Source organism: Gadus macrocephalus, chromosome 10, assembly GCF_031168955.1.
Source record: "Gadus macrocephalus chromosome 10, ASM3116895v1".
NCBI lineage: Eukaryota > Metazoa > Chordata > Actinopteri > Gadiformes > Gadidae > Gadus > Gadus macrocephalus.
The window spans coordinates 6,196,480-6,219,985 of NC_082391.1; the positions used below are offsets into that span (position 1 = coordinate 6,196,480).

Genomic DNA, 23,506 nt, shown 5'->3' on the forward strand with positions numbered 1-23,506 from the left:
TATGTAGTTCATGTTTAAAGGGCTTGCTGTTATTTCTGGATACTTGTTTACATAGGCTTGCTTATATAATGCCAATTTAAACAGACCATAATTTTACTCCGGATCTGACAGGATACACTGTATAGTATATCTCTTCCTGTTGTACAGAACATTTATAACACCCAAATATTTCTATGTAGATTGACTCCAATTTCTCTATGGATTACAACACCACATATAAAAAAGGGACACAACTCTTTTATACACTTTATCCTTAACGTCCCATTCTAAAAGCATTATAGGTGATAACATCATCATCACCATAGCAGTAGCCTAATGGAGTCGGTGGTTGCCAGTTAAAAACAATAGGCTACACCTTAATTCCCATTAAGATCCAAATCAATAGATGTCAATAAATGATCCCATCAAATGATCCCAGTTAAGTGATTCCCTGATAGATACATCTCTGGAAGGCTGTGGGACTTGTGCATGCCTGATCTCAGGTAATCCCTGGCCTGGAACTAAACATATTTATCATGGCTGTCATCGATGATGTTTTGTCTTCAGTGCCGTTACGACATGTCCTCATGTGCCCAGAAAGTCAATGTGGGCCACGGCTTGTGAAATGCATTCATTGTGTGTGTGTGTGTGTGTGTGTGTGTGTGTGTGTGTGCAACCCGGTATCAGTGTGTGTGTGTGTGGTGTGTGTGTGTGTGTGTGTATGTGTGCGTGCATGTGTGTGTGTGTGTGGGGGGAACATGGTGCAGTGACCTTCATCTTAGCTACCAGCATCCGTGGCTGGGGCAAAGATATTATTGTTTAATTAATTAACAAAATGACATCATTAATATCACTGAGATACTTGCTCACATAATGAAATGCTAATTCAAACACACAGAACTAACGGCAGATGAATAATGTGTTATTCTTCTTCTTCTTGCACAAGTGACATCAAGGCCCCGGAGGGAATAGAGAGTAAACCCTGGGATGGTGAGTCATCGAGGTAATGTGATCGGCGGCTCCAGCGGCTACATGCTCCAAGGAGACGATATCAGCAAATCAGAGCGGAATAATTCCACCTTCCGCAGGAACTGTCCTCACTGATTGACATTTTACTCACACCCTCGAGTGATAACTAATGCTTGGGCAGAATTGTCATTAAAAAAAAGGCTATTTATAAAGTAGGCCTACTGAGAAAAGGCTTGTTGCACGATCAGGGAAATACTTCTGACAGACTGATGAGGATGAAGAGATCAGTTTACTATTAGTAAGTCAGCTGTTTGAGCTTTGTAGATATTGAGTGGACTGCATTACTTTTTTTAAATAAGCATTAAATAAAGAAACATGTTCTTGCTATAGGCCTGTAGCGAAATACCTGAGTGGGTTTTCTAACGCTTTGTTCGTGACATATTTTGCCATTCCTTCTGCAAAGATTCAGAGCCATCGGTGGCACAAAGCATATTTTATCTGTCCGGTGCAGAGGTGCAGAATGTGACGGATCTGGCTACACCCAGCGCTGAATACCATTCAATTGATGTGTTCCCACAAGACAACACAAACTATATTTTACATTTGATTTCACAGTGAGTAAACCTAAAGCTCCAATATTTCAGATGCTTTTTATGACATGTATTATAATGGTAAATATTATTGTTCAAATTGTTCTCACGCCATCACGCCTCCGACTTCTTGTGCAGGGTTCTAGCGCCTCTGAGTGGCCAGTGGTTGCTATTGCACATGCAATCGTTTCTCTGTGAAGCTCAGGCCAGGAATTTATATTGTACCAAACTGCTGTGAGTAAAACTAGAAAAACACACAATATATTCAGTTGAGACGTGGAAACGGGAAGCCTACCAGTAAACGGAATCTAGGGGACCTTGGCAAACGTATGATTTACTCATGACAATAACAAAGCCTGCATACAAAGTGAAGCTTTGAGCCCACAAACATATTTTAGTTTGACCAAATGTTATTTTGAAAGGGCTGCAAAAAAACCTTTTTGTTTCGACAGTAGGGCTTCCCCTCATTCCAAGAGGCAGAATAAACGCTTTTTTGACGGTATCACGACACATTGTACAATAGGCGTAAGGAAATAACCTTAACGCTATCCTATTTACAAAAAGTACGAGAAAACAGAACCCGCTGAACTCCCGCCATCCTTAAGTTCTGAAGCCCCGCCCACAATAACCAGGTCGAGAGCAGCCATTGGCTGTTCCCGACTGTCGGTTGCAGGCGGGGGGCAGGGCCAAGCCGGTCAATGAAGGCCGTGTTCTGTGTTGACATTTACGGCAGTAAGAACCAACCTCCGCGACTGACATAAGCCCACCTATTTCATATCGGGGCACGATATACAAATATATGATATAATATGTGATGAAAGAGGAGGAGGAGCCGTCCACGATACTCTCGTCACAGCGGGACGTCTGGTTCCTGCATCGCGAGAACGGTATTGGAAGGAGTTGGAGCGCAGCGTTCGCAGGTTCATCATGCATTCTACTTGTCGCAATGGAGCAATGACGCCAAAAGTAGGTGTTTCGTTTCTGCAAATGAGAGTTTAATGACAAGTAGGTGGTACTTGTCAATCCATCTCGTTGTGCACCAGCGAACTGGTTAGAATGACACATTTTCCCTTGGTGCTCTGGAAGTTGAAGCTCAAATTGGGACCAGGAGGAAGGGGACGTAGTAGTCGGGTGTCTGACAGGAAAGGGCACGCTGTCTAGCCGATCTGGACACAAAACCCAAAGCTGTCATTCGAATCTGGATCTGGACATCCATGTGTTTACACCACTGATCGTTGCCTGTAGGCCCACGCGTGCGCCCAGTGCCCACAGTAAGCTCATCCACCGGAGCAGCCAGACAGCATGGGGGTCCACGGGGAGGAACAGCAAGGAGATCCATCCAACGGGGACTTTCGGAGCGAGCAGACGCCGGTAGACCCGGCGGAGATGGAGCAGAATAAAGGTAGCTGTGCTGCTCACGACCCGGACAGCAGTCGCCCGGTCGAGGACGGCACAAAGACGGCGAAGAGTGAATGCAACGTCGCGCCAGAGGAGAGCACCGTGCATCTGATAGATACCGTATGCACACCGCCCGGGTCCCCCTGTCGCGACGCCCGGTCCCCGGGAGCCAGGGTAGACTTCGTTCCGCCCGACGGGGGCTTCGGGTGGATAGTGGTGTTTGCCGCCACTTGGTGCAATGGTTCAATCTTCGGGATTCAAAACTCCTTTGGCATCCTCAACATGATGCTGATGGAGGAACACGCCGACCCCAATGACCAAAGGTCGCAGTTCAAAGTGGGTGAGTAGGCTGCTGCTGCTAAGGCTTTAGGAACAGCCGAGACGTGTCATGCAGCAGGTGTTGCTGCATGAAACGTGTACATAAATGCCATGCATGTCGTATACAAGACAGGCCTGTATGACACTCACGTGTGTCTGCATAGGCCTATAGCTTACATAGACCCTGTCAACATGGCAGTGCTTGAGCCATTGCACTACCATATTTGGACTAACCTTAACATTGAGACGTGTGCTACGATAGCCTCGTTTCAAGTAGTTGGTTTTAGTATAACGTACAGAGGTTGTTTTAACAAATTGTTGAGTATTTTGGTTTTTACCATCGCTTTTATACTCTTTCGTCTCCCAGAGACATTCATGTCAGAGTTAGGGCTATGCGATGTTATATTTCTTCCCATACTTCTTCAGCAGGGCAGAACTTTTTCTACCATAACAGATATTATTCATACATTGTTTACACATCCGATGTATGTTCAATTATTTCATCAGAATCTACAACTATATACTACATTTCATATAGTACAACAGCAGTGGCCATATAGGAGCAACTGCCCGTCTCGTGGACTCCAGCCTGTAACAGTTAGTGACAGACACTTATTGTGGCCTACTGACCACCAGTTAAAAAAACAAACTAAAACAATGGAAGCACAAACAGCAGCACATTCCCTGACTGGTGGTCTCCTTATGCTTGCCTCCTTGCCCTCAATCTTCAGGGCCAATCTGTCGAGGATTAATCCATCAAGTGTTTACCAGCTGCAGCACTGTGTCTGTGTCTGTGTGTCCCTCTCACTCTTTCATAGTGAAGGCGGGCGACAACAAATACTAGATTGTCTTTCAATTGTTTCAACATAAAATGGTAGAGCTGAGAAGGCCCTTTAGCTGGGTCTACATTTGAATAGATCTGAGATACGGGTTTCCAATGTGTTTGGATTGTAACGTTTAGGTCTGATATCCTAGGTTTTCAATACATTTCTTTATTCACATTTATTACATTTTAACGTATTTAACCTATAGTTTGAATTTGGTTTCATCCTAATAGAAGTTTGAATTATTGTTCCTTTATTGTGATCTAGTGTGTATAATGGGTTATTATGTTATATATTATATATATATGTGTGTCTATACGTATGTGTATAAATGATAATACGATCAAGCATATTACCCTGCAATCTTTGGCTCCATAGAAATATGTGCAGATTTGGCAGCTACTGCAACCTGGGAGAATATTTTGTGTCCCATAATAGGGGGATGACATAAACATCCTGGAGAGCTATGGCAGTGTTTCCCATACATAGACCATTGTGTGGCTGTGTATGGGATCAACATCGAGCGCCACGAATTGATTCTGTCCTTTTTTTTTTTTTATAACGCGATTTGGAAATCTAAAAATCGTTCCGTCCATTCATCTCTGCATAGCACTCGTTCCCCCTGTCATTCTCACACACACACACACACACACACACACACACACGGAGCGAGAACGACGATGCTAACACATGAACCCACCGATGTCACCCGTCGCTTAGCAACCGGACACGCTGGGGTTGTTAAGTTACCGACTACTGAAACTACTACGGAGTGATAATAACAAAGACGTGAATCAGGCAATAAATCCAATTTCCTTGACAGCGGTAAGGTTCGGTGTGCATTAAAGTACAGACGGAGTGGACCAATTGCGAACTACTGCAGCTGCTCCAAGTTAAACCCCAAACTAATCGGAATAAGTATTTATAGCGGACTACACCACCTATTCTATTCCGCATAGAATTCTATTCCAAACCGATTGAGGCGTATATATGATACTTTTCTATTCCGATTGAGCTGTTCTTCCACATCTATGCAAATCAGATGTGTCCGCATGTAAACGCGGAGTTACATGCACACTCACTGACGGCCGCGTCGCCGTGTCGCAGACGTCAGTGAGTGCCCCCCCCCCCCCCCCCCCCCCCGCACCACACATTGGTCCTTGGTCTGTGGGAAACACTGTATGGCGTATGCATCGATATTACAAAGATATAGGATTGAAATGATTAAGTAAGAGTTGATGAAACTTAAGCAACATATGAACCCCTTTATCGGACAGGGGGTCGGGTTAAAGCAGAACAGAACAGGTGTGGACTTTAGTAGGAATATTATACAATGCCAGTCTTGGGAAGTGCGTCCTAACTGTTTCTTGCAGGTTGTGTTTACAATTACACGCAATACCTAAGCATAGCACTATCTCAAGCAGGTTGCTAGGCACAGTGCTAAGCTTAAGTAAACACATTAGCTTTTGCTTTGGCCCTGTTACACCATTGACGTAATATGGTAGTAACAAAGTATATATTTGCTGTTTTTTGTAGGCAGAAAGTTGCCCTCCCTGCTCACCTCTGTTAAGTACTCCTACGTCAACCGATACAATAGCCTCCTTTAAACGTACCATGTTGTACAATTGTGTCGACCTTAGGAGAATGATGTTCATAAAAAGCGACCTGTACCCAAAGCTTTCATTAAAGACTTCCGAGCCTTGAATCATGTGTTGCTGTACTGTTCCAGTACTTCTGCATTCCCTTCTGGTGTTCCACCCCTCGGGGGTATCTTGTGGGGGAGGCCATTCACATCGCTCCTATGTGGAGGGACTTAACATGTCTGGGCACTGTCGTCCTTCCTACTTAAAGGACAATTCCGGTATTTTGAACATTTAGCCCCCTTTCCGGTTTGTCTAGGATGAAATAGAGGAAATTTTGAAGATTGGTCCTGTCTCCAGTATTTGGCTAATTTCGAATTGCCCCTGCCTGCTTCACAATGTCTGGCTATGGGCATTCACAAACACCCCATAACCTTCGTTTTCAGAAATGTGAAACTCATCGAGTGGTTAGTGGTGTTCGTTGATGTTCCGTATTGAGTATCGTAGCGAAATACAGTTCTGTCGTGTTTTATTTGGCATTTTGTAAATCGGCATTTTGTAAATGAAACGGAAACCGGACCGGAAACAGAAACGGAAAGGGGGGTGGTTGTAGTCTTTTTGCTCGGTTCTGAGAAAAGACTACAACCACCCCCCCTTTCCATTTTCGGTTCTGGTCCGGTTTCCGTTTCATTTACAATATGCCAAATAAAACACGACAGAAACTGTATTTCGCTGCGATACTTGATGAGGAACATCAACGGACACCACTAACCACTCAATGAGGTTTCATTTCTGAAATCGAACGTTAGGGGGTGTTTGTGAAAGCCCATAGCCAGCCATTGTGAAGCAGGCAGGGGCGATTCGAAATTAGCCAAGTACTTTAGACAGGACCAATATTCAAAATTTCCGTGTTAACAACTCTTGATCCTAGACAAACCAGAAAGGGGACTCAATGTTCAAAATACCGGAATTGTCCTTTAACGGTTTTCTTTTATTGAAGATGCGAACAGAGTGCATTAATCATTTTCTCACAACGGTTTCTCACAGATAACAAGGGCTGAAGGTTGTAGGAAAATGTGTTTGTTCTAGATGTTTCCTAGAAATGGCTTGAAATGTGCATAATTTGTTTTGTTTAAAATATGGCCGGATGTTTTTGGAAAGAAAACCACATAATTTATTTTGCTGCATGGAGGGAACGGGAACATGTGACGATGTCCTCAGGCCGAACTTGAACCCAGATCATTGCTGAGCTTCATTTGCTGCCTCAACCAATTACACACCATGAAATTTGAATGGACTCTATGACCGTATTAGCAGCAGTCATAACCACTTTTCAACAAAGTAGGCACAAACACATGAACAGTGTTTTATGTGGGTCTGTATTTAATCTAAAATATAAATCTAAAGTGTTCTTTAAACTATGTTGAACATTACAGAGAACTGCTTTTGCCTACTTTTATAGCATGGGTAGGAAAGCTTTCTTCTCACTCACTGTTCACTTCTTCAGAAGCCAGTTCAAATCACTTTGTATCAAAGCATATTTTAGCATTAAAGTTTTTTGCGGTGACGGTTCAATGGTTTGAGTTCAGGGTCCCTTTCAGTCTTCCTTGCATTGCAGTAATCCACATGTCATTCTTAACCTGCATCACAATAATATTGATCACTCCTCAAAAATGTTGCTATCTAACTTCTGAGTATGTGCAAGTGCATTCTTATCACTTTACAATATTAGGATATTCAATAATATGAAGCTATCAGCTATTTCAAGACATGGGTCGCAACAAAGTATAATTATATCAAAGACCCCAACCACTAACCCATGCAGGTTTACCTATGTCATGCAGACCATTTCATATAATAGCTTCTATTGATTCATATGGGGGGAGGTCTGAGATGAAAAGGCCTTTCTAGTATGGATTATAATCCGATCATGGCAGCATGTATAAAACATTGCCCTGGATTTATATTTAAAGGCGGTTTAACCCTCAGAGGATTGACTGCTGATTGAACCCTGGCGTGCTCCGTGCTGGGGGGAGATGCTTGCCTCGTCTCCGGGCCTCTGCTGCTGTTGTCGTGGAACCGGCTCCAGCCTGGAGATTCACAGGGAGCTCCATCAATGATTCATGTCTTTTTGAAAGAGAGTGTATGATTAACTTTTCATGATCCTTTTTGCAATCTTCATCCCGCTCTGCTCTCTGGCCAGTAAGAGACAGACGAGTGAGAGGGAGAGAGCGGGTGAGGAGAGGGGTGAGATAACCCCAGCCAGGATGAGGAGGTGAACGAGGAGTAGGCCGGACAGCAGGAGCATGGCTGTGCAAAGCCCTGATGGTGAAACATCAGCTCTAGCGTCACAAAGTGCTGTGCAACGGCGGGAGTGATTGATGCAGTGTCTGTGATGTAATACAGTGATCGTAATATCATATGTAACAAAATATTGTGGTATGCTCTATGCAGCATTGTATTACAACGTTTCTCTCTTGAGTTTGGATGTGGTCATTCCAATTACCTTTATGGATAATAATACATGCTACACATGAACAATAGTAATGTATCCCATAATATCATGGCAACTCTGCTATACAACCCGGTGGATGATGGGTTGAACTTGAGACGATTCCAACTCATCACGATTCAAACTCGTGATGAGTTTGTTCGTATAGTGTGTAGTTCCGTTAACCATCAGGGTTAATCATGCTGTGATCTAAGGTAGTCATCATAAAGGTAGTTATTAGGTACACATCAGGTAATCCCTTGAACAAAGTACCTGCTTTGATCCCAGGCCAGCAGGCAGGGGCAATGGCTGGAGGAGACACATGGCGTTTAATGTACGTTATATTGGTGGATTATTCCTCTCATTGTCTGACCTGCATTCAAAGGGCCAGTGTGAGTGTACACCTGAAGGACCCTATTCAGCCTCAAGTTGGCCCTCCCAGCCAACGATCAGAATGGAAGCCAGGGGCTTTTAAGGCTTTGATGCGAGTTACGTATCCTCACACATGATTCCTTTTTTTAAAGGAGACTTATGGTGTTTTGTAGGGGTGGGAATCTCTTGGCACCTCATGATTCGATTAGATTCCGATTATGAGGTCAACGATTCGATTCTGAAGCGATAATCGATGTAACAATTATTTTTATGTACATTTCCATTCGTGATTTTCAAAAATATATACATCTGGGTTTGTTACTCGTTACTTTTGTGATGATCATTAAAGACATCAACAGATGAATTAACTTATCTAATATTTCATAAGAGAGAAAGCTTTTGTCACAAATATGACTTTCTATGAACAATGCAATAATCAATGCAGCTTGCATTATACACAATATAGCATGCAAAAAATAGGTTTCAGTTTTATTTTATTTCTAATCTTTCCTTTCTATGTCATTAAAGGAAAAGCTGCTCTTGAATTAGAAGGAGTTCTTGTGCCTGGCTGTAAGTTTGCACGCATGCTATGCGTAGGCTGAATCGCAATCATGTCAAGACAAATCAGATTGGCCAATATACACTGAAGATAAATTAAATATTTTAAAATTACAAAAAGTATCCCTCTCTGGCGAACAGAATGTTGCAGCAGGCAAAAAAAAAAAAAAACTTTTTTTTTTTTTAAAAAAAAAAAAAACATTTTTTTTTTTTATTATTATCTCATCTCATCTCATTTTCGTCCGCTTATCCGGGGTCGGGTCGCGGGGGGAGCAGCTCAAGCAGGGGGCCCCAGACTTCCCTTTCCCGGGCCACATTGACCAACTCTGACGGGGGGATCCCGAGGCGTTCCCAGGCCAGTGTTGAGATATAATCTCTCCACCTAGTCCTGGGTCTTCCCCGAGGTCTCCTCCCCACTGGACGTGCCTGAAACACCTCCCAAGGAAGGCGCCCAGTGGGCATCCTTACCAGATGCCCGAACCACCTCAGCTGACTCCTTTCTAAGTAAAGGAGCAGCGTCTCTAATCCGAGTTCCTCACGGATGGCTGAGCTTCTCACCCTATCCCTAAGGGAGACGCCAGCCACCCTTCTGAGAAAACTCATCTCGGCCGCTTGTACCCGCGATCTCGTCCTTTCGGTCATCACCCAGCCCTCATGACCATAGGTGAGGATAGGAACGAAGATCGACCGGTAGATCGAGAGCTTTGCCTTGCGGCTCAGCTCTCTTTTCGTTACAACGGTGCGGTAAAGCGAACGCAATACCGCCCCCGCTGCTCCGATTCTCCGGCCAATCTCACGCTCCATACTTATGCCGCTTTTCCACTGCATGGTACCAGCTCGACACGACTCGACACGACTCGACTCAGCTCGCATTTTTTGCGTTTCCACCGCGGTACCATGGTATCCGGTACCTGAAGTGGCTGCTTTTTCTAGTACCTACTCGCTCTAGGTTCCAAGCGAGCTGAGCCGATGCTAAAAGGTGACGTCGGCAGACGGCCGGCGACTGATTGGCCAGAGAGTGTGACGAAGTCACGAGAGCGACATGGCAACCATGCTGGTAACATCCATAGCAGCGCCGCAGCCAACATGTTCCACTTCTCCAACTTCTTCAACATGCCAGCTAATAATAGTAATGTGATCGATGTCCTCCATTGTTGTTATGTGGGTTCTGTCCATGTGTGGGTTGCGTATGTGTTGTTTGCGTCGCGTACACAAATACGTCACTGCCCTTTCGCGCAGCCGACCCCGCCCACGTCCAGGAGGTACTTTTTGCGGTGGAAAAGCACCCGTGCTGCTACCGTGTCGAGTCGTGTCGTGTCGAGTCGTGTCGAGTCGAGCTACATGTGCGGTGGAAAAGCGGCATTAGTACCCTCACTCGCGAACAAGACCCCGAGGTACTTGAACTCCTTCACTTGGGCTAAGGACTCATTTCCTACTCGGAGTAAGCAATCCATCGGTTTCCTGCTAAGAGTCATGGCCTCAGATTTAGCGGTGCTGATCCTCATCCCAGCCGCTTCACACTCGGCCGCCAGCCGATCCAGTGAGTGCTGAAGGTCACAGGCCGATGATCCAATGAGGACCACATCATCTGCAAAAAGCAGTGACGAGATCCTCAGACCACCGAACTGCAACCCCTCCCCACCACGACTACGCCTCGATATCCTGTCCATGTATATCACAAACAGGATCCACTCTAATCAATGAGACCATTTCCACCGGGCGCGGCTGCGGAACGTCTCAGCAACGTCCCAGGAGCGGCTCGCCGTGCCGCAGCGCTATCATTCCGTAGCATTTCTATTTTTGCCGCAAGCCGTTGCTGAACCGCGTCAATTTCAACAGAGCAGATCGAGCAGGGCAGGAAGTGAAAAAGTAAAAGCCATAGAGCATCCGGTCAATTTTCAAAATAAAACACAATAAATAAAACACCAACATTATTACGTCATGACCGGTGGCACCAGGTCAGCAGTCAATCAATCAAAGGGTCTCAAATCATCCTTTTTATAAGAACAATGTCAGAAAGGACAAAGCCTGGCATTTAATTGCAGTAGTTTTGGGAGTGGAAGGTGAGTACATTAGGTTTAGGATTATCGTGGGATCTCGTGATCTCGCGTGAATACGGCTGGCTCGCAAGGCAGCGTTGCGCTGCCGTAACGCGCCCGGTGGAAATGCAAGCAGGGCAAAGTCGCGGCCAAGACGTGCTGCAGCCGTAACGTTGCCGTAACGCGTCCGGTCGAATCCCCGGGTCAATCCCTTCAGAATGTGTCCATAGCGTTAATGCAAATGAGCTTCTGCCCATTGACCAATGAGCTGTCAGAGTGAACCCCAGCATGGAGGAGAAGTGATTGTTTACGTTTGCGGACTCACGGGGCTCTATATCTGTATAATATAATATAATTTTATAATAATAATAATAATATATAGGTATCTATATGATATGTAATATCACGGCCAAAAGCTATGTGCACCTCGGATGATATCATGAAGGGTTAGGGACGACTCTGATACTTCCACAACAAGTAAAGCCTCGAAGTTGGGGTTATCTAGGCAGTGGTTGAGAAGAATTGGGGGAAGGAACCTTGGCTTTGACTCTCAGGTTCAGATTGAACCGCGACATGGTGGAGAAAGCCGATTGTACTCCCGGAGCTGAGCTGCCGGACTGCCGGCGAAGCTCCCCCGCTGGCCCTGCCGGACTGCCGCTAGAGCTTCGGCGGCAGCTCCCGCAGCTCTAGCGGGGGGAGCTCGGCTTTGTTCAAATGATTGAACAAAGCGGGGGGGTAAAATTTCTACATAAAACATACATACAGCTTGACGTCTGAACTCCATCGTTGTTTCAATGATGGAAGATTACTTTTTATATTAAACTCACCAGATTAGATTACACCAGAGGCAGGTTTGAGAAGCGAGACCATGGCAGGACCAAGAGCGTAACTCTTTAATCATTACTATCACAGTTGGTTAGCCATCTCCAGGACTTTGGCATCAGAATGGTATTATCGCCTGGTATAAACCCTCCGATGGCAGCCCCAGGGCTATGGTTGCATGTTTCAAGGATTCAGGTTTATTGGGGTCAGGCGGTTTAGAACCCACAGTACCACTGTGCCCAGACGCACTGGTGCAGGCACACACACACACACACACACACACACACACACACACACACACACACACACACACACACACACACACACGATATTCATAATACAAACTGTGTGTGTAAAAAAAAACGAAATTAACATAGAAATTCTTTACAAGCAAGTTATTTGAGGTTTCATTGCTATAACCATCAACATAGTAAGGTTCAAGTTAGTTTGCAAATATTTGTCAATTTATATAATAAAACACATACATATAGAAGAACACTTGAAGAATGTAAACACGGATGAGGTTGCACTGAAAACAATTACTACAAATACACTATGGGCTGTCCTCAAACTTTTGTTCTTCTGGTTGTTTGTACATCATCAGTTCCTCTCCATTCCAGTGGCGGCTCCTGACATTTCAGGTGGTGCAATTTCCCCCCGTTATGTCCATAAGTACCATAAAAGTCCATAGGACTGAGGTATATTTGTCTAGGTAGCAAGACCATTTCCCTAACTTGTTAGTGCATATAAATTCAGGTATCGGATATCAATTAAGCAGGCTGACAGTTTACCAAAAGACCAAAGGAGAGACTCAATTGCAGAGAGGCAGACAAGGGAAGTCAAGTTCAAATGTTTTACTGAGTCAAAAAGGTGCTTGAACAAAGGCACGATGGTAGACCAGCAAGATACAAAAAGAAGGATGTCCAAAATATTTTGCCACAGTTCAAAATGCTCAGTAGGTAGCAGTAAAAAGTCACAATACAAAAATCCAACACAGAAGATCCAATGGAAAAATATCAAAGAATATCCAACATCCACAAGTAAGCTTCTTCTCAAAAATAAAAAAAGGTCACAGTCTTAGCAAGGTGTAAACATTCAGAGTCCAAAAAGACAACAGAGTACAAGAGAAACATCAATTTACAAGTCAAGTGATCTGCAGGTGACAATCCCAAGACTGAGCACTGGCAAAGAAACTGAGGAGGCATTTAAAGGGAAACTAAATGAGGTACATGTGATAAGCAATTTGCTGAACAAGGTCTACTCTAAAAGAAAACATGACTCACTAACCTCACACTGAAATATTCAAGCATGGCAATGTTATACTGCAATTGAAAAAAGCAACCTTAACACTGCTTTGTTTAATACAAAATCTGACAAAATACACAACAGGTGAAAAGAGCTTGATATTGTTACTGAGAGAAAGACGGTGTGAGAGAGAGTGTGAGTGAGTGAGTGAGTGAGTGAGTGAGTGAGTGAGTGAGTGAGTGAGTGAGTGAGTGAGTGAGTGAGTGAGTGAGTGAGTGAGTGAGTGAGTGAGTGAGTGAGTGAGTCAACTTTTCTTTAATTTTGCAAAGGACTTTAAGCTAGTGCAGTCATTTCAACAAACTAGACTCCACCACAGAGGCTACATTTAATTAATCATTATTGGCATAATTTAATTAATCATTATTGGTACAACATAGTTATCAATATATTCTTATAATCTTACCTTATGGCCTGCACACTGCTTGTGAACCTCTGGAGGGCCCGCTGGATGAGTACTGCATCGATGTCCTTCTGCTGGAGTTGCTGGTACAGGATGTCCACATGGGGCATGATGTTGTGAAAAATGCTCAAGAAAAAAACGAAGTCTTCATCTTGCAGCATTCGGATGAACCCAGATGCCTCTCTCACTGTTGGTTGGTCAAATGATGTCTTGATGGTTTCGAAACATCCAATGAGGTCGGCTCGATTCTCACTGACAGTGTTGACGATCCTGCTGTTGAAATTCCATCTTGTAGCTGAAGCCCTCGGCAGTCTCCGGGCGACGACCTGATCGAGAATGCTGGTCCTCTTGGGTGAACGGGAAAAAAAACTCGAAATCCCACTCAGCTCAGAGAAAAAAACCTTCACTTTGCTTATGTTGGATGTGGCTTGCTGCATGATCAGGTTCAGTTGGTGTGCGTAACAATGCACATAATGTGCATTTTTGAAGTGTTCACGCACCTTTTGCTGCACACCAGCCCTCTCTCCCCTCATCACACTGGCACCATCATACGCTTGAGCGATTAGTTTCTCTCTCTCGTCGTCGGAAAACAGACTGTTCAGTCGCTCCAGGATCACATTCGCTATAGAGGTCGCCGTTGACTCGGTGAGGGGAAGAAACTCAAAAAAACGTTCATGCACTGCATACTTGCCGTCGATGTATCGGAGACAATCCGTTCCTTCACCACACCCAGCATACACCCCAGCAGTTCGTTTTGAATCGTCTTGGATGTGCCCTTGAAGACACTTGCCGTTTTCAGGTGCTCATCAAACACCTCATCCAACTGTGCCACAAAATCGACAAGGCCCCGAAAAATACCAGGGTTGGCGGAGCCCTCGGTTTCGTCTCTGCCTCGCAAAGCTAGCTAAAAAATGCCGCAAAACTTCACACACTGGATGAGCCGATTGAGTATGTGGCGGTTCTTGCTCACCTCATCGTTGTGACGAAGCACTGCTAGCCGATACCCCTCATCCAGCTGTGTAGCAATGTTCACTCTCCCTAAAGCTGAAAACTTCAGACAGCTGTCCATGTGTTTTTTTGCCTTCTCGTGCTTTTTAACTTTGTCAGACAGATGTTGCATAAATCCGTTACCCCTTTTATTGTCCACGCTGTACCGTCTGCCGTGTTGTTTTCTGGGTGGAAGAGAAGGCAGGGGTAGCAAAAAAGAGCATTGGCTACATCACAGCCGGCTAGCCAGGTTTTTCTGTGGTACCAGTTATTTTTAAAAGATCGTGTGTAGGCCTTCTCCCCTTTCGTTGACACTTGCTTGATGTTTAAATCAGGGCCCCGTTTCCCGAAAGCATCTTTAGCCTAAGTGGATCGCAGAGTGGGTCGTACGAGCATCGTACAGTTTTCACACCGTTTCCCGAAAGCATCTTTGGTAACGAACGTCTTGAAAACCCTCGTAGCTAACGAGTGCTCCAGGGTACTCGTAGGACGCTAAGAGCCTCGTTAGCCTACTATAGCCTCAGTGGCGTAACCAGCGGACATTCTTAGTATTGGATGCGTTTTATTATAACACATTGGTAATGGTGTATCACGTGCGTCTGAGCCTAATGTGGGCCATTATGTTCTTAGTTTGAGAGAGACAGTCCAGGAAATGTTTGAGCAGGCAGGGCACTTAAAATGTGTGAGAGAAAGTGGGGGGGATTTGTGCAGACTGACATAGGCTACTCATAAAACGTAGCCTAAAATATTGTAAAAATAAAATAAAATAATAAAATAATAAAAATATTAATTATAAAAATATTTAAAAAAATGCAAAGGAGCAGGCAAAAGGCTGGGATATGGTGGGGATTGGTCACGTTGACGGGAATGTTTAGTGACATGTGGGAGGTTGGAGGGGGTTAAAAAAAAGTCTCAATCACTCTTCGACGTGCATGAAAACCAGCCACGTAGTTATGAGGGAGGCCGTCCTCACACCGATCTTCCTCGTCGTCATCGTCCTCAATGTCCTCCGGTTCAACCAAAGCTACCCCCTTAGCTGCAATGTTGTGCAACATAGCTGTCACACATATCACAGCGCATGACTTGGCCGGCGAAAACTGGAGCCCTCCGCTGGACTTGTGAAGGCATCTAAAGCGCAACTTCCACCTCCCGATCGTGCGCTCAGGATTTAGGACTGATATATATGTCGGCCTAGGCTTAATCAATTGTGTTTTAATATCTTTAGCATTCATATTATTGCAATCTATTCTTTTCGTAGGCTACTCTGCGGCATTCCTGCGTCTCCCCCTGCGTCATAGACCGTTTCAGCACCATGTCAGTGGACAGGTACAATCCTACGATCGTTGTGAGTGCAGCGAATGCGCGTTCACGTTAAGAGGAGTTTCGGGAAACGCTCCAAAGAAATTATCGATGGTTCGAAAGATCCCTCTTTCGAACCATCTTACGAACCATCTTACGAGCGAAGATCCATCGATATCGGGAAACGGGGCCCAGGTCTAGGGGGTCCTAGCTGTTTTATCGCTTCCTTCTCCGCATTAGTACGACGACTAAAGGGCACTTCTCTCAGAGACACTACAGCAGGGGTCGGCAACCTTTGTGACATGGAGTGCCAGTTTGAAATTTTCTTCTCATCTAGTGTGCCATTATCAACAATAACGCAAAGTTAAATTATGTCACAATTTTTTTTATTTTTTCCAATATACCTGGAATTTTATTCTCAACAATAACAGTATCTGTATTCTTAACAAAATAGCCACATCAACATTTCAAAGACTGAAAAACAGCTACACATTTTAACTAAAACTAGTGTAAGCTGAAGCAACATCAAATTATCAGATGCCTACCAGACAGTCAGTGTGATCCCTGGCCCTGCTTTGCTTGACTGAGCTCTGTGATCTGTGGCTTGTAGTTAGTTAGGCCTACTTTGAGTTGCAAACATGCCTCAGAGTGCTCCGTTGTTAACCTCCTTAATAAATTCGCCATCTGTAAACGGCTTCCCATGCTTTGCAATGCAATGCGCAATGCGATAACTTGCTTCTGTCCCGTGATCTTTAGCAGTGGTAAAAACCTTGAAGGAGCAAGCTTGTTTTTCATATCTGGACACAGCACGTTTGATTGACTCTAATTACGGTAGTCTCCTTGGTCTTTGAAGATCTTCTCGTGCTTCGTCTCAAAATGACGCTTAACACTTGACGTTCTGCACACAACATTCTCACAGCATAAAATGCACACAGCACGGTCCTTCACAAATACAAAACCAAACTCTTGTGTCCAGCAGCACTGGAATGGCCTAGTTTTAGCTGCAGCGGGTGTGGCCATTGTTCACAATATCACGCTCTGTCATTAATTTATGTCAGCACGAAGACAGCGGACAGTGCGCTTGAATTTCAGACGATTTGATCTGAAATTCTCCCGCTGCAACCTGACCAATGGCCACACTCCAACATCAAATCCAGTGGTGTCCTCCGGGTCCTAGTGCCGGCAGACAAAAGCCGTTTTTTTTTTTTTTTTTTTTAAACGGGACAGATAAAGTGAGTATCGTAACACTGAGGTGCCGTGCCAGTGTTTATTCTGCGGCGTGCCAACCGTGGCACGCGTGCCATAGGTTGCCGACCCCTGCACTACAGTATTGCACTTGACACTCGCCATCTTCTTCGTAGAATGTTCATGTTCCCGCGGGTTAGCAACAGACAGATGACGAAAGCACGTCGTTTGTGCGAGCACATAAACCCTCATAGAAAATGTATTGGGAGCATGATTTTTGAAAAAAACGGACGTACCATGAATGTCAATGGGAGAGTTCTGGTGCAAATTTGGGCTTGACAGAAATCGCCCCAAATGGGCGTGGCAACACCAGGCGCGACCTTAATCTGATTGGACAATGACATATACAACCAGCTTGCATACAGCAGATTAATCACCCGCCCTAACAACTAGATACAAAAAAAACAACAACAACTCCGTGTTTGGTAGTGCGTCGCACAAATCGCCCCTATGAAGGAACCGCCACTGCTCCATCCACAAGCGGGACTTACCCCAGCGCAGAAGATGGGCATGTCCTGTTTGTGTGTGTGTGTGTGTGTGTGTGTGTGTGTGTGTGTGTGTTCTGAGGAAATAGGAATAAAACGTGTTCAGGACTCAATGTTCCAGATGGGCTTCCGGGAAGGGTCATTTTGTTGAGCGTGAAGCCGTAGAACAATAGGGGAACCTTTATTTTGAGATCCTCTTTTATTGTATTATTTTACTCTGGTGGCTGCATTATGTTCTTCCTACAGCCTTTAGCTCCATGTAGTGCACAAGCACATACCATAGTCTGCACAAAGACACACGTGCACACAAATACTCCACACTCGCATGGGACAGATTCATCTCTTAATTCTTAGTAAGACATGTGGAACTAATGCTTGATAACTTATATCCAAATACTTCTGACATCAGGGTGTTGGAGCGTGACCTGGTTTCGTCTCTTGATGTCGTCTATCGTCGGATAGTTCTGTCTGTATTCTCTTGTTTGCTACATCGACCAGTCTGACATTGCAGAGGGAAGAGAGAAAGTTGTCAGCTTGGAGCACAGCCGCAAACAGGGACACGAACACCTAGGCTAGCGTGTGTGTGTGTGTGTGTGTGTGTGTGTGTGTGTGTGTGTGTGTGTGTGTGTGTGTGTGTGTGTGTGTGTGTGTGTGTGCGTGTGCGTGTGTGTGTGTTGTCTTGCATACAGGTAGGATGCATTTAGGTGCTTACATGAAAGACCCATGATTACATATTGTGTGCTGGTGAAATTCTGTTATTTTCTAACATCCCCTTTATATAACTAAATTAAGTGTGCCTAGTTCTGTACATACTAAGTTCGAAAGGGATGACTAGGATTTGCTTTTCTTTATGGAATATATCGGGATACACGTACACTATGAAAGATGAAATTGTGTAATTTTCTGAAAGCTTTTTCTATCGCATAGCAAATGTAAAAACAGGTTTCATACAGGAAACCCAATGTTTCATGCTTACATAAAATAACATCTTGATTGACCTCAAAGTTAAATAAAAACTTAAACACATAAACACATAAAACGGAACACATTCCGTTTTATTTATTTATTTATTTATTTTAACTTAAATTAATTATTTGTTCCATCTATCTTGTAAAAAAATATCTTGGCATTCAGTCTGTGGAAACAAAGGAAGAATTTCATTGCACAACTGAGAACGTCTCATTTATGCATATGACAATAAACACTTTGAATTGAATTGAAAATTAGCAAAGGTTTGCAGTTGCAAAAAATAAACAATGTGAAATGCAATTCACTGTCGAATCGCTGTTTACCTCGATAAAGAACCTATTCTCTTCAAGCCCCTACTGGTTTAAGGCTCTTTGCCTGAGGTAGCCATTACCCCAAAAGCAACTCAATGTATCTAAACATAATTTAGTTTAACTTCGTCTTATGCAATTACTCATGAGGACTTATTTGATTTGTATATCGATGTAAGTGCATTGAGCAGTCCTGGCTTGGCCGACTGCCTGGCAACAAGAGAGAACATGTGTAGGAAGCATTCTCAAAGGTGACCGTGCACCTTTTTATAGGCCGCCCTGGTCTTTATATATATTCACGTGTCCGGTGTGGGGGCCGGCCCCTGGTGGCCCTTTGTGCTCCAGCAAACATCAACACATGGCCGGGGACATCAGCATGGTGTACCAGAGGCTGCGCTTAGTGGCTACACTCTATTCTTCTGGCTTTGGATAAACATCCAAAGGGAAGGCCAGGGAATGGACCCTTCCTTGGGAACGTGTTGATATACGTTTAGATGTGTACACTGGAGGAGGAGGGGGAGGGGGAGGGGGAGGAGGAGGAGGAGGGGGAGGTTGACTAAGAAAACTCCAGAAATGAGCGAGCACAGCCAACATCTAGGTTCCGAGGGAGTGCGGCAGCGTGGACAATCACCAGTTCTCCAGTCAGAGCAGTGAAGGCTGCGTAGCTGTGGCAGCACTGAGACTTTAAAACACGACCGACAGAAATGTTCCAGACTTGGAGAGCTATATGTAGACCTTTGCATCTCATTCTATTTGTGTCAATATTGTTTGGCTGCATATGTGGGTGTGTGTTTGTGTAGCTAAAATGTATCTGGATTAACTTTGCTGTGTGTGTGTGTGTGTGTGTGTGTGTGTGTGTGTATGTGCGCGTGTGTGCGTGAGCTTGTGTGCGTGCGTGCTTGTGTGTGTGTGTCTGTGTGTGTGTGTGCTTATGTGCGTGTGTGTGTAAGCTGGCACCCCATTGGTCTCATCGACCCGTCGGTTTGGTCTGACCCAGAGTGCAGCAGACTCGCGGGCAGACACCAAAGCTACCTTTGGTCCCCTTTGGGGATCAGTCCCAGATGGTTGTGTGTTTACACCCCGGGGTGCATGTTGTCTCCCCGCTAGAGTCAACAAAAACAGCACAACTTAGGGCGCCCCGGTGGCTAACCGTGTAGAGTTAAGGCCCAGTCCTTAACGCAGCGACCCGGGTTCGTTTCCTGCCCACTGTGGTCCTTTAAAAAGCAGCACAACTTCTGCAGCACAGCAGCAAGCAAGACACCACACTGTAGAGTAGAAAGAAGTTATATTCACTATGCTTGCTGGCCCTGATGATACAATTCAAAAGTGGGTCTGATTCAAAGGTGAATCGCAAATTACATTTGAAGCTTTTTCCCTCTAGTGTCCGGTGTAGCTAACTGAGAGAGGGCACACAGGTTGGACACCAGTGATACAGACGACTCTGCTTTGGTCTGCAGCTTCTCTATTTAAATTCACAGCCCCGGGCCGTACAATGGCAGACAAACTAGGTCAGTAAATATGGAGCTTAACGTTGGATTTGCATACGTCCAAATTCAATAGTGTACCCCGTTGGCCCGCATGCAAGAGTGCATTCCAGATCACTGTGGCAAAGAAATAAAGACCACAACACAAACTGCCGTCTCCATAACGCCGCTCATAATCATACGTTGAACGGTATTTGGTTTTCCTCGGTTTAATACCGCCCCTTTTCTACATTACGGTAGTTTCTGGCATATTCCTTTTTTTTATGTCACTGGCTGCTCATTCATGCAGCCCACTGTCAGACGCATTATTCCAATTTGGATAAGCGCATCACAAAACGCATCAATGTCATCAAGCCTTTTGCCACTGGAAAATAAATCCCAATTTACATTTTATGTTTATTAACTCTGAAATGGTCTCTTCTCTCCACCCACTCCTCATCCTCTCATTTCTCCCCTCCTTCTCATCTCTTCGCTCTATCCTTCCACCTCCTCGTCCTCGTCCTCCTCTCATTTCCCACCTCCTTCTCTTCGCTCTATCCCTCCTCACCCTCCTCTTCCTCCTGCTCCTCCTCCTGTTCCTTCTCCTCCTGCCCTTTCTCCTGCTCCTCCACCTCCTCCTCCTCCTCCTGCCCCTTCTCCTCCCTCTCCTCTCCTCAGCCTGGGTGGGGGCCCTAGCGATGGGGATGATCTTCCTCTGCTCCCCGGTGGTCAGCATGTTCACCGACCACTTCGGCTGCCGGCAGACGGCGGTGGGCGGAGCCACCGTGGCCTTCATCGGGCTGCTCGGCACCTCGTTCGCAACGTGAGAGAGACGATACTAGATCAATAAATGTATTCCTAAACTAAACAAACTAAAGTATCAATATACCCTATTGTGTTATATACGCACTGGCACCAGGGTACCACGTCGACTATTACTGGGGTTCACCACAATAAGGTCAATAGGCAATAAGGCTTCCACATAGTTCAGCAATGGGAAAATGCCATAATGCTAAATGGTCTTTTGACCTGGTCTTTTGACCTTTGACCTTTCACTCAGCCTTTGTGCCATTCATACCGTTCTCTCCCTTCTTTTGTCATTAATATCAACATGCATCCTTTCCCCCTCTCCCCACCTCACCCGGCCCCGCCCCTCCAGCTCGCTGCCGCTGCGTTACTTCACCTACGGCATCCTGTTCGGCTGCGGCTCCTCCTTCGCCTTCCAGCCCTCGCTGGTCATCCTGGGGCACTACTTCCGGCGGCGGCTGGGCCTGGCCAACGGGGTGGTGACGGCGGGGGCCAGCTTGTTCTCCATGGGGCTGCCCGTGCTGCTGCAGAAGGTGGCCAAGCCCCTGGGCCTGTGCCGCACCTTCCAGATCCTCAGCATCTTCATGCTGGTGCAGGCGCTGCTGGCCCTGACCTTCAGACCCCTGCTGCCCGCGGGGCTGGGCTGCGGGCCGGGGGGCATGCCCTCCGCGCCCTCGGAGCCGGCGGACCCCCAGGCCAGCAGGGGGAGCCGGGCCCTGGCCCAGGTCAGGAGGTACTTCAACCTCCGCGTGTTCCACATCGTCACCTACCGCGTCTGGGCGTTCGGCGTCGCCACGGCGGTGCTGGGATACTTCGTGCCCTACATGCATCTGGTAGGACATCGCCGTGACAACAGGCTGCCCATCCTTTGTCCTCCAAAACACAGATCACTCTTACACTCAACGCAGCATCTGATGTTTGTTACGCGGCGCCCTGTTGGCGGGTTGTCACGGTAATGGTAACGGTAACGTTGTGTTCCCCTGTTGCAAGAAGCGATGTAGGGTCTTGTAGTCATTAGGAGCACTTGTATTTCTCCAGCCTTGGGGCTGGGCATTTTAATGAGAGAGAGGGGGGAGAGCGAGAGACAGAGGGAGACAGAGGGGGAGACAAAGGGAGTTAGAGGTAGAGCGGTCACAAATAATCAGGTTGGACTGGTTCTTGCCGGCGGGTGGTCCGCAGACATGAGTCCTCGGTGGGCACAAGGGGAGCCAGTGGAATGTTGGCAGCAGGGAAAGGAGAATAAAGCTAAAGGCTTTGCTCCGTCTCTGAAGCAGGCGCTGTGTAAGGGGGGGGGAGAGAAGCCATCGACCACTCTGCAATATAACACACAGTTAACATGTTAGTTTGCTACTAGTTGTCCACTACTACTTCTGCTAACGTGACTACTAAGATTATGTGTTTTATTAATGAAACACTAAGATAGTTCATACCAAAGTTTGTTTATGTAAAACCGTTTTGAGGTCGTTTCAGTAGTCCAGAAATCACAAATTTAGAATGAGGAGACAGAGCAACCTTTAGAGAGAGAGGGAGAGGGAGAATGAGAGAGGGAGAGGGAGAGAGAGGGAGGAGGGAGAGGGGGAGAGAGGGAGCTGCTCTATCCAGGTGTCGGATGTTGCTAGTCAGGCCTGTTATTTCAGGCCCGGGCCCAGATAGGAGCAGAGACCCGGTCTTTGTACCGTCTCACACTCAGGAAGCCTCTCCTGTACGGCCTCTCCTGTGTCCCCAAACACGTCAAGCCTCCGGCCTTGATGTCAAACCCCCAGTGTTGTGTAGCCGCGCCTTCAAAGAGAGAGAACACTTGGAAAGGAGCGGCTTGCTCCTGTTCAAAATAGCAGGACTTCCAGGGGGCTTGGCGCGTTCCTCGCTTTGGAAGTTGATTTGTGAGTGGAGGAGGGGGGGGTACGGGTTTCAGGGGTGCTGGGGGGGGGGCGGGGTAGAGGGGCCATGCTGACCTATATGCACCGAGTTGGGTGTTCCTGTCCCAGTGGACTGAACGACCCCAGGGGGGAAGGACAGAGTTGGAAGTATCTGCTTTGTTTATGTGCTCGTTGGATGGAGAGTCCAGCTCGGTTTTTGTTTTGCTTCCCACAGTCAGCACATGTTCTCACTTAGCCTCAGATGTAGAACTCAAACATAACATAACAAACCTGGATGTGAGACCCAGTTCAGACCTGTCGTTTTAGAAACGAATGCAATTCTGACTAAAAAGGATCACACACCTGACATTAACACACACTTGAGTGAAACCCAAGGTTGATGTCCACATTAAAGGTGTTGTGGTTGTAGATTTTGTGAGTT

At 45.8% G+C, this 23,506-nt stretch overlaps 1 protein-coding gene across 1 annotated transcript in view; it reads left to right on the forward strand.

The window, feature by feature from the left end:
• The first annotated feature begins 2,332 nt into the window (after nt 1–2,332).
• The window catches only part of LOC132465591 (monocarboxylate transporter 8-like), a 31,348-nt gene continuing 10,174 nt past the window's right edge, over nt 2,333–23,506 (forward strand). The window contains exons 1-3 of the mRNA XM_060062289.1: nt 2,333–3,276; nt 21,080–21,224; nt 21,561–22,041. Of these exons, the coding sequence (XP_059918272.1) occupies nt 2,841–3,276; nt 21,080–21,224; nt 21,561–22,041 (1,062 nt within the window). The 5' untranslated portion in view covers nt 2,333–2,840. The remainder of the gene's footprint in view (nt 3,277–21,079; nt 21,225–21,560; nt 22,042–23,506) is intronic.